The following is a 13263-nucleotide window of genomic DNA, read 5'->3' as shown; positions in this document are numbered from 1 at the left end:
GTGGTGAAATTAGCGCGAAGGACAAAAAATGGTCTCCCTTATCCCCCAATAGAAAACACACACTTTGTTAGCGTTTTATGAGCATCAATTCTTTCTTCGACCCTAACGAGCCTTACGAATTCAACTCACATAAACAAATTTAAATCCTAAACAAATTTAAATCCAACCTCTTCAAAGTGTAAGCAGGCTATCTAACACAACAAGGTGCTGGTGCTGGTGCTGCAGTTGGAAACACACAAATCCATAAATAGTTGGTGCCTTAGTGTGGTAGGTATATAGCTTTAAGTAGCCAGGTCAAAGATAAATAAAATTGAAAAATAAACAGACTGCCGAATATATAATTAATTTGTTAGTAAGTATATATGGAGCACTTCTCTTTAATGATTGCCCAGAGGCCAAAAACTTTGCATCTGTTTATTGCATGAAAGGACTCTAGTAAGGTCCCTTGTGGTCCATACCTTCCATTTTATCATCGACAAGTTAGATTAAATATCTTAGTGATACTAGGATTATAATATACTAAGGTGGAGCAAGTTTGTCAACGACTTAACGTAATTTGGACTCTATGTTTTCAAATAGCTAAACCACTTTGGGGATTCATTTTTTCTGTTTCTTAATTGGTTCTGAATTGTTCATGATACTGCGCTGAGTTACCAGCAGGGGACTTTGGATCCACAACAAACTCATGTTGTATATGCAATTAAAAGTCACAGGCGTTTGAAAGCAATCGTTGTACGAGAAAATGATGCCATCACTCCTTAATTTGGTCAAACTACACATAAAGTTTCTCTAAATATAGATATGGTTCTTTGTTTTGATCATTGAATGAAATAAAAATAACAACCAACGAGTTCGGAAGGTGGGAGATGGGAGTCACACTCTTTTTTGGGAGGATACGTGGTTGGAAGATGTTCCGTTAGCTGTGTCTTTTCCTAGGCTTTTTGAGTTGTCTATTTTTAAATTATCTACGGTGAGGGAGATGTTTATGTTAGGTTGGGGGGCTGAAGGGGTGCGTGGCGGTGGAGGCGAAGATTATTTGCGTGGGAGGAAGGTTTGGTGGGGGAGTGTGTGGGGCGATTGACTAACTTTGCATTGCAGGTTGATGTTTCTGATAGGTGGGTGTGGAAACTTCACTCGACAAAATGCTATTCGATGCAATCGGCTTACTCGTATTTGACGGAGGTGGATTCTAACATTGTTGAAGATTTCAATCAATTTTTATGGTTGAAAGCGGTTCCGTTGAAGGTTAACATTTTTGTTTGGCGCCTCTTTCTGAATAGACTTGCTACAAAAGATAATTTGCGTAAAAGAAATGTAATTGATCCCCCTCTTACGGGTTGCGCGACTTTGTGTGGTAAGGAAGAGGAAAGGATCACTTGTTTTTTAATTGTGAACATTATGGGCGACTTTGACTTTTAATTTCTCAGTGGCTTGATATTGTTACAACTCTGAATGGTAATTTATACTCTCATGCTACTCAATTTTGTGCTCTTGGAGGTTTCTCAAAAAAGTCTAGGACAGGATTTACAGTTATCTGGATTTCTGTTTTATTCGTCATTTGGAAAGATAGAAACAGAAGAATTTTTCAGAATCACTCTGATCATCTTGAAGCTCTTCTTGAAAGGATTAAACTTCAAACGTTTTGGTGGCTGAAAGCAAATTACATTATGTTCGATTTTGACTATCCATTTTGGAGGAACAATCTTTTACTTTGTATTCAGGCTATGATGTAATGTCTGTTTCTGTTTCTGTTTCTTTGGCTGTCTATCGCCTGTCTCTTTTGTAATTAACATTTTCCAGCTTCCTTAGGCATACCTTGTGCTTGAGGGGCTGGTTGTTTCTTTAATATATTTTGCTTAGCTTCTTCAAAAAAAAAAAAAACCAACGAGTTCAAATATTTTTTCCGTCTTTACAAAATTATCAAATTTTTTCTTTCACAATAAAAAAAGAGTTTGAAATTTAATTGTTAGGTTCAGATTTTTGTTACTTTTAAAAAATTTATATTTAATTCGTTTTATGTTAAATTTTAAAAAAAATTGCGGAAGAACTTTCGATAATGTTTAAAAAACTTTTGCAAAAGTTCATTTAAAATTTTAAAAGTTAAAACAATATTGACCTACAACAAGGCCATTTGTGTGGACGAAAAACAATACTTGATAACTTTGTTAGACGGAAAACGTATTTAACTCAAATATGAATATGTGACCAGATTTCAAATCATTTACTTGAAATTATAATGTTAAAATCTTTAAAATTTCAACAATTTTCTCTATTTTAATGCTATTTTTGCTCAAGTGTTATATTGATTTGTAACAAAAAAAAAAAATGTTATATTGAATAGAATAATAATATTTGTATAATTATTTTATGATAATTTTTGAGACAATATTTTATTTTCTCCTCTTTTTTTTTTTTTTTTTTGAAGAATTCAAAATGGAATATATTAACAACTGCGGTGAATTCTCTATAGCACAAGGTGTACTAAAGCGATCACCCCAAAGAACAAACAGTCACTGCATAATTACAAAAACAAGTTAGTCGATACCCAAAAAAAGTAACGGGTCCGACCACCATCTACTCGTGCCATAAACAAAGTTGGCATTGTTAGCTTTCAGCCACCGCAATGAATTATACTTAACCTTTTCTACAAGATCTATCATATTAAGTTGGGTATTGTTGAAAATTCTATCATTTCTTTCGTTCCAAACTATCCACATACACAAGAGCCAAAGCATTTGCATGATTGTCCGGCGCTTTGTCGATCCACCAATAGAGGTAGTAAACTGATAAAAATGATCATGGATGGTAAACGGATCGACACCTGAAAAGCCAAGCCAATTCCTGATGTGCTGCCAAAGGCCACCAAAAAAATCACAATGAAGAAACAAATGATGTGCCGCTTCGTCGAAGCCACACCTTACGACACACCTGATAGCCTCGGGGTGGACAATGCCGCGCCGCAAGAGATTGTTCTTCGTGGGCAGCCTATCGCGAAGAAGTCGCCAGGCTAGAATGGAAACCTTCAAAGGGACATGCTTGTGCCAAACGAGATCATCTGTCACGGTAATCAAAGGGGCAGCCTGAAACGTTAAGTTCTGATACGCATTGCTTATTGTGTAGCCTCCCCCAATGTCCGGGAGCCACTGCCACCTGTCAGAAACATCAGTATGCACAATAAAAGTATTAAGTAACAGGCAACACTCGCCTAACATCATTTGAAAGAACGTTACCTCATTCGTTGTTCCAAAATATTGTATAAAATAAGAGAAATTTTAACTTGTGCTCTTAGACACATGTTAAAGAATCTAAAGTCGAAATTTTGTCTAGGAACTTGTTTCAATTTATATGTTTTGTAACAAATATTTATCATTTATGAAATCTTTAACACGTGCTCTCACAAGTTACCATGATCGAATTTTTTTTTTTTTTTTTTATTGAATACTAATAGTCTGCAAGTAGTTCCTCTTAGGTGATTTTAAGTTTTTATGATATTGATGATTTATCTTTATCTTTCCTAACCAATCATTCACTATTATTAAATAATTTATTTTAATCATTTATTTATCGTTATTTTTCACCGAAATACTCTAAAATCACAAAATAAATCAATGGTACCCAAACATTTTCCATTATTGAGCTACTTGACAATGCATATTTTCTTAAAAATTGATTTTTTTAGCTTTTACATTTTCTATTTTAGGTTTTATTTTTAACAATGAATATTTTGTTATTTTATATAACTTGCAGAATTTTGAAATCATGATAATGATTTGAAATATAATAAAATATGGATATTATATAAAATGCAAAACTATAACATTAATTTAAAGTAAAAACACATAATGAGCAATTAAAAATTATGTCATTTTTTAACCATAGTAATTATTATTTTATATGAATTATAAACGTAAAAATTTATTAGATTTTTTTTCAAAATAAAAACAATGAAGCAAATTTAAATGATAAAAACATACAACTTAGACATTATAAAAATAGTTTTAATTTTTTAAGTGAAACTAATCTTCTATAATTATCTTTAATGAAAATTAAATACACGTTCTTGAGAGAAACACATCAAATTTGAAGTCAATACTACCATATCAACTCAAATGAGTTTAAATATAATTTTATAATTGACATAATTTTAACTTTTAAATCTAATCATAATATTATTACCAGATAAAAAAAAATCTTAATATTTTTTTTTTTTTTTTTGTGATTCGTATATCTGCAAACATAAGATGAGATTAATTAGCAAAACAGGAAAAGCACCGAAAAAGGAATTAATGTAGTAGTGGGTGATTATCAGTACCAAACGACATATCCATCAATCATCCATACAATAAAAAAATGTCAAGTTGATGATTAAATAATAAAATTTGAATGAAAAAGACAGTACCAGAAAAGTAATAATGATGCCCAAAATTGTTAATGAAATAATGAAATTACCAACTTTTAAAATCTATTTAAAATCAGAAAAATAGTTAAAATAATAAATTTGTTCTCCACCCACTCCATACACATCCAATCTATAGCTATATTTTATTTTCCTCTCTTTCTTCTTCTTCTTCTTCTTCTTCCGTTCACTGTCACTGTTTCTCCCATTTCACAGATCACAAACACCAACAACTATTTCTTCTTCTACTTCTAAAACTTCTCTTCTCTTCTCTCAATCATTCTACATTACACCTTTCTCATTCTCTCTCAAATCAAATTCTTCTTCGTTTTTCATCTTGAATCTCATTTTCATACCATTGTTTATTTATTTATTAATCCGTTTCAATTCATAACCACAGAGGTATTCTTCTTTTTCCGTTTCGTTTTCTTCTCAATATGTATGATAGACGGAGATTTTCGTGCGTTCTAAACCTGATCGGAAATTCACCGGCGATTTAATGGAATTGACTCCGTCGGTGTTTTACTTTTCATCTTTTCATGGAGCTAATTATTCGGAGAACTTCATCTTTCAATTCGAAGATTAGATTCATTCTACTTGTTTTTCAGGTGAAATCACGCTTCTTCATCAGTTTCCTGCATGTTTAGTTTTTTATTTTCAGTTTAATTTTACTCTCTTAATTAGGGTTTAGTCGTTAATGAATAATTATAACTAACTTCGATTTTTGTTTCTAACTTATCACTGAATATGGTAAGATTATGAAACTGGTAAATAATTGAAGTTTTTTTTTTTTTTTTGAGGGGAATAATTGAATTTTATATGGATTAACTATTTTTTATATATTTGTCTTGAAATATAATTTTTAAGGTTAGGGTTTTGTTCTGAGAGCAATGGTTGATTCTAGTATTGTTTTCATTTGTTTACTCCATGTATGTATATATGTTTCTACCTGAAAACTTAAGTGGATACTGTTCGACTAGCTTCTTTGGCGGTTACCTTCAAATGTAAATGGTAAATTTTGAAAATTGGCTTATAGATTTGGCTCTAGATAGTGGTGGTACTCCGATGAGCTAGTATTAAGGTAAATTTGGTAGGACCCGAAAAAGGGGGAAAAAAATACTTGATACCTTATTGGAAAGATAGGTATAGGTTCTCATGTTCCTCATTTCATATCTTATAAAGTTAAGTGTTTTAATGGTGGTGCTTGATTTGATTTACATGTTCCTTCCTGTTTTTGTTCCTTTTTTTGGGGTGTAGAACATCATTGTTTTTTAAGGTTTTTTGAAGCGAATACATTATATATGTGAATAAAGACACTATCGTTACTCAAGTTGGGTATATACTAACTAAATTCTGCTTCATTGTGCAGATCATATTGATATTGGCATTGGTGGAAGCCCACAATGCACATCCCCATGAAGACCAACTTCAATGGGGAGGTTTGGAAAGGAATACAAACAACATTGTCTCACACTCTTGCATACATGACCAGATTCTTGAACAGAGAAAGCGACCTGGTCGCAAGATTTATTCGGTTACCCCACAGGTTTACGAGCCTGGTCGACTGAAGCCCCTTCAGAATAAAGGTAGGACAATTCTTGAAGTGTCAACATCATCAGAGTCTCAGAATGATGTGAAGGAACCTATTAGGATATATCTAAATTATGATGCTGTTGGCCACTCCCCTGACAGAGATTGTCGAAAAGTCGGTGCTGTTGTTAAAGTGAGTGTTTAATATAAATGAATAGGAGAATATTTTGAATTATATTTCTAGCCATAACATTTGGGAATATCTCAATTATATTACTAAAAAAACTAAATATTTTTATTTTATTTTTATGAGCAGCTTGGAGAGCCTCCCACAACTTCTCTTCCTGGTTCCCCTTTTTGCAATCCTCACGGTAACCCTCCAATTGTTGGCGATTGTTGGTACAACTGCACTTCTGAAGATATCTCAGGTGAAGACAAAAAGCGCCGCCTTCGTAAGGTGAAGTGTTTTCTCCTTTTAATTTGTTTTAATTTACTAGGCTGATAATCTTTTCCCGTGGGAGAATTATTGGGTGCTGTGTCAGTTACAACAGCTTATTACATCTCTTTGGGCAGTAGGAGGGGCTGTGTTGTTAGAACTATAATAATATAATCATTCACATAGATTTTGGATCAACACAATTAACCTTGATGACTTGCTGCAGGCATTAGGTCAGACTGCTGACTGGTTTAGGAGAGCATTGGCTGTTGAGCCTGTCAAGGGGAACTTGCGGTTAAGTGGATATTCTGCATGTGGACAAGATGGAGGCGTGCAGCTTCCTCGTGGATATATCGAGGGTACATTTTATTTGTTGCATTTGTTGTTGTTGTTGTTGCAAGACATACATGTAAGTTTTATTCTAATTAATGAAAGATATAACCTGCTTGTTCATCTTCACCAGAAGGTGTCCCTGATGCCGACTTGGTTCTTTTGGTAACTACAAGACCTACAACTGGAAATACACTTGCTTGGGCAGTGGCATGTGAACGGGATCAATGGGGCCGTGCTATAGCTGGTATATTCTAGAAACATATGTTTGTAGAGGTGATCGCTTTCATTTCGCATTTGGGATGGCTCAGAACCGCAGGTATTTTTATTTTGCAGGACATGTGAATGTTGCTCCTCGCCATTTGACTGCTGAGGCAGAGACTTTGCTTTCAGCTACTCTAATACACGAGGTTTGTTATATTTTTTGGTTATAAAAATGAGATTGGAGCAGGGGAGGTAATTTGTAGGACTTATCTTCATATGTTTGACCTTTTTCAGGTTATGCATGTTCTTGGTTTTGACCCACATGCCTTTGCTCATTTTAGAGATGAAAGAAAAAGACGGCGTGATCAGGTATATGCTGTGAGATATATTTTGATTTATTTTTTCTTATAAATTCCTGAATGGAATATTTTTGCTCATATTCTTATTATGACGATAATAATAACTATTGGTCACTTCCTTAGAACTGAGAAATGAAGTGTGACATACATGAAATTTGAGTAAAATTTCATATTGTATTGGTGCAGACTGCAGACAAACATTTAATTGTTCTGGGGAATGGTGTTTCTATACAATTTCTTTGATTTGTCTTTAAAATGTATATCTAGGGATTATAAAATCTTTTATTGGGGGGAAAATGATGCACGAACTATACAGAAATTTCATAGGTACTTATTTAAGCGGTACATTTGTGTCCATTCTTATTACTTTTTAGAAAAATACATTTTGTTTGTTCCAATACATATATTAAGAATTGTGTTTGCATTTTAATGACGCATTTTATAATATTATCATTACTTATTGGAACTGAAGGTTACAGAACAAGTAATGGATGAAAAGCTTGGACGGATGGTCAATCGAGTGGTGCTTCCCCGTGTTGTCATGCATTCACGATATCATTATGCGGTATTTGCCTGCAAACATATGCATGTCATATACTTTCAATGGCATGTTTACTGTTTTCATACTTAAGGTGCCCTTCAAAAGATTCAACAAATGACTAATTAGTGACTTGCTGGACAGGCATACTCTGGAAATTTTACTGGCTTAGAACTGGAAGACGGGGGAGGACGCGGCACATCAGGTTTGTCATTCATTATGTTCTTTACTTGCTTATTCTTTTTTTTTCTTTCTTGTCAAACTATGGCAGCTATTGTACCTAAGCAACACTCAATACGGTTGATCAGAGTTTTGTGAATGACTTCAGGGTCTCATTGGGAGAAAAGGCTTCTGATGAATGAGATTATGACCGGTTCCGTGGATACAAGATCTGTAGTTTCAAAAATGACGTTGGCTCTCTTAGAAGACAGTGGATGGTACAAAGCCAATTATAGCATGGCAGACCGTCTTGATTGGGGTCGCAACCAAGGTACTGAATTTGTTACCTCCCCTTGCAATCTTTGGAAGGGAGCTTATCATTGCAACACAACACAATATTCTGGCTGTACATATAACAGAGAGGCAGAGGGATACTGCCCAATCCTAACATATAGTGGAGACCTACCTCAGTGGGCACAATATTTTCCACAAGCTAATAAAGGTATATAGAATCATGTCTTCATTTCTAACAAGTCAATGCTAATTCATGCCTTTTCTCTGTTATGTTATCTCGTGTCAGAATGTTGTAAATGCTGTTTTGTCAAGACATTACTTCCACGCTACTGCATTCTGATTGATGTGTAGCTGCTGGTTTTGTTGTCCTATTACATATCTTGATTTTTCTTGTCACGTTATTGTTCCCACCCTCTTGTCACTACTCATTGTTCACACGAAATTGTGTTTTGGCTGGATTTAACCTCCACTCGTTGATGCAGGTGGACAATCCTCATTAGCTGATTATTGCACCTATTTTGTTGCGTACTCTGATGGATCATGTACAGACACTAATAGTGCACGAGCACCTGATAGAATGCTTGGTGAAGTCAGAGGAAGTAACTCTAGGTTAGATTTACGACCGCAAATTGTGCTCCAGACTGCTTTACATTTGCTTTATTGACAACATGCAGGTGTGAAGTTGCCAACTGTTATTTCTTTTGGATGCAGGTGTATGGCCTCATCATTAGTGCGCACAGGATTTGTACGTGGTTCTATGACCCAGGGCAATGGTTGTTATCAGCACAGATGTATAAACAGTTCTTTAGAGGTATGGTTTGGAGTGTCAATAAAAACTAGCGAAATGTTCCCTTAATTTATAGTGCTATATATAATTAGATTTTTCTCTGGAACTCTTGTAATGTCTGATTCTCTGAGCTATCTTTAATTTGTGTGCAGTATACACACACATCACATCAACCCTACTTCGTGGTATTTAAACGATGTTTACTCGCTCTATTTAATGCAACATATGTACATTCCATTAATTCCAGGAAGTAAAGTATTTTTTTAAAAAGAAGTTTCTTGACTTTTTTATATGAAAAAGTTTAGAATTTTTCTTGTGATTTTGATAAGGTAAGCCTGCCATGACTATTGCTCCCAATTCTTTCATTGATGTTATTGCTAGACTTTTTTTTTTGAGGAAATAATCATATATGTAATTGAGCAACCATGTTTGAGTAGGAAAATTCCTTCATTTAGATTTGAGCGGCTGCAATTACTACTGCCTTTTTCTTAAGCTTGTATTTTGACTGTATGCTAAACCTTCGCTTCTTTTTCCTTTATCACAAAAATGAGTGAAGCTCCATGTTTTTCCTGCAGGTTGCTGTGGATGGTATCTGGAAAGTGTGTCCTCATGCTGGTGGAGCTATTCTGTTCCCTGGCTTTAATGGTTAATGACACTGCTTTTTTATTTATTTTGAGTTGTTCGTATGTTAATGTTCAATTCTCAATAATTTGATGGAGACAATGGACTCTTCATTTTCGTTTTTATAGGTGAATTAATCTGCCCTGCATATCCAGAGCTCTGTAACTCTGACCCAGTATCTGTGTCCGGTCAATGCCCCAATTCATGTAATTTCAATGGAGATTGTGTCGATGGAAGATGCCGCTGCTTTCTTGGATTTCATGGACATGATTGCAGTAGACGTGAGCTCTCATTTCCCACCTTTATGCTATAACTTACGTTTTCACTGTGCTTCTGCTGTAAGTTACCTTCAGCAATGCAGTACTCACTCTTTCCTTTTCTAAAAATGCCTTCCCTTAACTACTTCTAGGTTCTTGCCCCGGCAATTGCAATGGTAATGGCATGTGCCTTTCCAATGGGATCTGTGAATGTAAAACTGGCTACACCGGCATCGACTGTTCCACTGGTACGCACCAATTTTCAAGACTAGATTCTAGATATTTTCTGCAAGATTATTTCTTTGTATAAGACGTCCTCATTTCTGCGATCTGACCTTTTTTTCTTTTTCTTTTGTGCTTGTTTCGTTCTATCTTGTGGGTTGGGGATGGGATGGGTAACAATTATAATTTCTTACTTATTTTTCAAGTATAAAGTCATTGCCTTGTAAAAATATGACTAGTTTATTTCTCATACTGCAAATGCTAATTGCTGCATCCTCATGCCTGATTATAACAAGGAATTGCATCTAAAGTAATAGGATATGTGGGGTGAGCTGAGCTCTGAAAATGTAACCCAGTATGAGTGTTGGAGTTGGAGTACTTGATAATACGTTTGAGTGCTGGGGTTCCTTTAGGATAATTAAGCACAATCACTTTCATGTGATTGAGGCTTTCGAGTTTATGTATTTTCCTTTCATTTTGTTTGTTCACAATGACATTCGTTTAGAACAGATTAAGTAAACATTTGCCTATCCCAAAAGAAAAGTCAACCACCAATGGGTTACATAGGCTGGTGTCCTAGAGACACCACTTGTAGTTTTGGCGAGGGCTGAACTGTATTGATCCATGCCTGAATGGATTAGGCTCACTCACGCCCCAAGGGTACTGGGAGGATACCCTGAGAAATCATAAAAAAAAATAAAGGATCAAGTCAATCTTGTTAAATAATTTTGTAAGTAGGAAAGACATTTATTTTGTTCTTGCAGAAACATGAATTGGTTTTTGATTGTCCTTCATACCACATGCAGCTGTGTGTGATGAGCAATGCAGCCTTCATGGTGGGGTTTGTGATAATGGAGTTTGTGAATTCCGTTGTTCTGACTATGCCGGATACACATGCCAGAACAGCTCCATGCTCCTATCTAGTCTCTCAGTTTGCAAAAATGTACTGGTAAATGATGTATCTGGTCAGCATTGTGCACCCAGCGAGCCTAGCATACTGCAGCAGTTGGAAGAAGTAGTTGTTATGCCAAATTACCACCGATTATTCCCTGGGGGTGCTAGGAAGTTGTTTAATATATTTGGCAGCACCTACTGTGATGAGGCTGCTAAACGGCTTGCCTGCTGGGTAAGATGTCTTTTCATATTAAAATTGTTCTTTTTCTTATTTTTTTCTGTAGTAGTATGTTCCTATTCATGCTTTAACCTGAAATTCTGTTTTGCGATCAATTTTCTGCTGATTTTTCTTCCTATTTTCATTCCTACATGTTCTATACATTACAATGCACTGCATGTGATGCTTTCTTAAGATAAAACAATAGTGTAAGTCCCATTTTGTCGGTTAGATATTCAATGAGGATGTTTTTATTAGCCATGAAATAATCCTACTGCGTTTCATCATGTCAATCTAACACGCGTGACATTCCTTCCTAGTTCTACCACGGTTTTTTGACCAAAGAACATGAGACCGATTTTTATTGAATTGTATGCTTTCTCGCATTGTCTTTACTTTAGATATTAGAGCACAGTTGGTAACTTTGCCTATTTGTCTGAAGACTTTTGGCATTTAATTTTCAGATCTCAATCCAGAAGTGTGACAAGGATGGAGACAACAGACTTCGGGTATGCCATTCCGCATGCCAATCTTATAATATAGCATGTGGAGCTTCACTTGAGTGCTCTGACCAAACCCTCTTTAGCAGTGAGGGCGAGGGGGAGGGTCAGTGCACCGGATTTGGGGAGATGAAATTGTCATGGTTTAGTCGCCTGCGAAATGGTTTTTCTTTGAGAAATAATAGTTCTTTAAAAGGAATGTCTGTAAGATATAGGAAGCTTTAACCTTCCACCCCTTCTTTTAGCGATTTTGGACTGTAATTTAAGTCCTTAGATTTAGGAGGTTGCTTTCTCATCCAAAATTGTTTAGGAAAAATTGGATGAGATTGCAGATTTGGTTTTCCAAGAGGAGAGCCTTTTGTAGAGAAAATTGAAATTTAGGGAAATAGAAAGTAGAGGGGAAAGAAGAAAATTGAGAAGAAGAAAAAAAAAAAGGAAAAAGAAAAGAAGTTCATATGATACGATTGTCGCTTTGGCCGAAGGCCTTGTAAGTTGTAAGGTTAAAAAAGAAAAGTTCTGCTTCATTCTTTTCTCCATATATATTTATCTTTTATTTTGCCATTTATTTTCTTTTCTTTTTAATTAATGCTCCGGTAAATTGTAGTCTTTTATAATTATCAGAGGAGGGTGAAACATTCAACAACAATGAAAAATTTGAACAATAAATTTAACACTGAAGCCTCGGTCCTTCACCGACCCTAGCCTTTAGGCTGTGTTTGGATGAAGGGTTTGGGAGGGGAGGGTTTATTTTTATTTTTAAATTATGGACACTAAAATATTTTATAAAAAGTTAACATATTAACATGATAAACAATCATATAATACTTCAATTATATTTAATTTATTTTAGAAAAAACATGTTATATAATTTGTAATTTAAAAACGAAAAGTAAACTATCCCCTTCCAAACTCTCAATCCAAACACATCCTAAGTCTATGACAATAATAAATTAAAACAAGTTAGTCTTTTAATTAGATTAAACCATCTGTTAAGTGACTATTTTATTTTTTTTGACCAAGGTTAAGGCTGTGTTTGGTAACACAAAAAAGTTAGCTTATAGCTTGTTAGATTAACTTATAAGCTCGTTAGATGAAAACGTGGCGTGTTTGGTAACAAGCTTTTTTCATGAGCTTATAGCGTTTTTTGAAAAGCTATTTTAAGTAGCTTTTTAGCTTATAGCTGGTAGCTTTTTATATTTTCTTCCAACTTTAACCCTATTAATTTAAATTAATTATTTTTTTTAATTTAACTAGCCTATTTTTTTTTTAAAGGAAAAAATAACTAGTCTATTGTACATTGTAAAATTTTATATATTCTAGCTCACATTTTGTTTCCACCTTTCTCTTATTTTTGGGATTCATAAAGCAGAGATCAAAATTGTCGGTGATTTTTTTTTTAGGATTAAAGGTCGGAGAATTTTTTTATGGAAACTAAGACCAAAAATTTGAATATTTATAGGGACCAAAAACATATTTAACTATAATTAAAAATATTAAAAAATAAATACATTACAAAAAA

General features: G+C 34.5%; 1 protein-coding gene across 1 annotated transcript; it reads left to right on the top strand.

Annotated features, from left to right (window-relative positions):
* The first annotated feature begins 4510 nt into the window (after window positions 1–4510).
* LOC25490173 (leishmanolysin) lies at window positions 4511–12282 on the top strand. Its single transcript, XM_024777944.2, has 17 exons — window positions 4511–5004; window positions 5766–6119; window positions 6243–6383; window positions 6589–6721; window positions 6826–6939; window positions 7029–7102; window positions 7191–7265; window positions 7728–7820; window positions 7938–7998; window positions 8122–8454; window positions 8729–8855; window positions 8958–9057; window positions 9609–9678; window positions 9783–9935; window positions 10064–10159; window positions 10940–11259; window positions 11709–12282. The coding sequence occupies exons 1-17, from the start codon at window positions 4936–4938 to the stop codon at window positions 11967–11969; spliced, it is 2574 nt and encodes an 857-aa protein (XP_024633712.1). The 5' UTR covers window positions 4511–4935; the 3' UTR covers window positions 11970–12282.
* Window positions 12283–13263: the final 981 nt, after the last annotated feature.

Source organism: Medicago truncatula, chromosome 3, assembly GCF_003473485.1.
Source record: "Medicago truncatula cultivar Jemalong A17 chromosome 3, MtrunA17r5.0-ANR, whole genome shotgun sequence".
Lineage (NCBI taxonomy): Eukaryota > Viridiplantae > Streptophyta > Magnoliopsida > Fabales > Fabaceae > Medicago > Medicago truncatula.
The sequence above is the reverse complement of the archived record's forward strand: the minus strand, read 5'-3'. Positions and strand labels throughout refer to the sequence as shown.

Bases quoted from the DNA above. Each gene is read 5' to 3' on its own strand.
- LOC25490173 (XM_024777944.2), top strand. From the start codon at position 4,936: ATGGAGCTAATTATTCGGAGAACTTCATCTTTCAATTCGAAGATTAGA. The intron at 6,722-6,825 runs GTACATTTTATT...CATCTTCACCAG, and splicing joins TCCTCGTGGATATATCGAGG to AAGGTGTCCCTGATGCCGAC. The intron at 8,455-8,728 runs GTATATAGAATC...TCGTTGATGCAG, and splicing joins TTTTCCACAAGCTAATAAAG to GTGGACAATCCTCATTAGCT.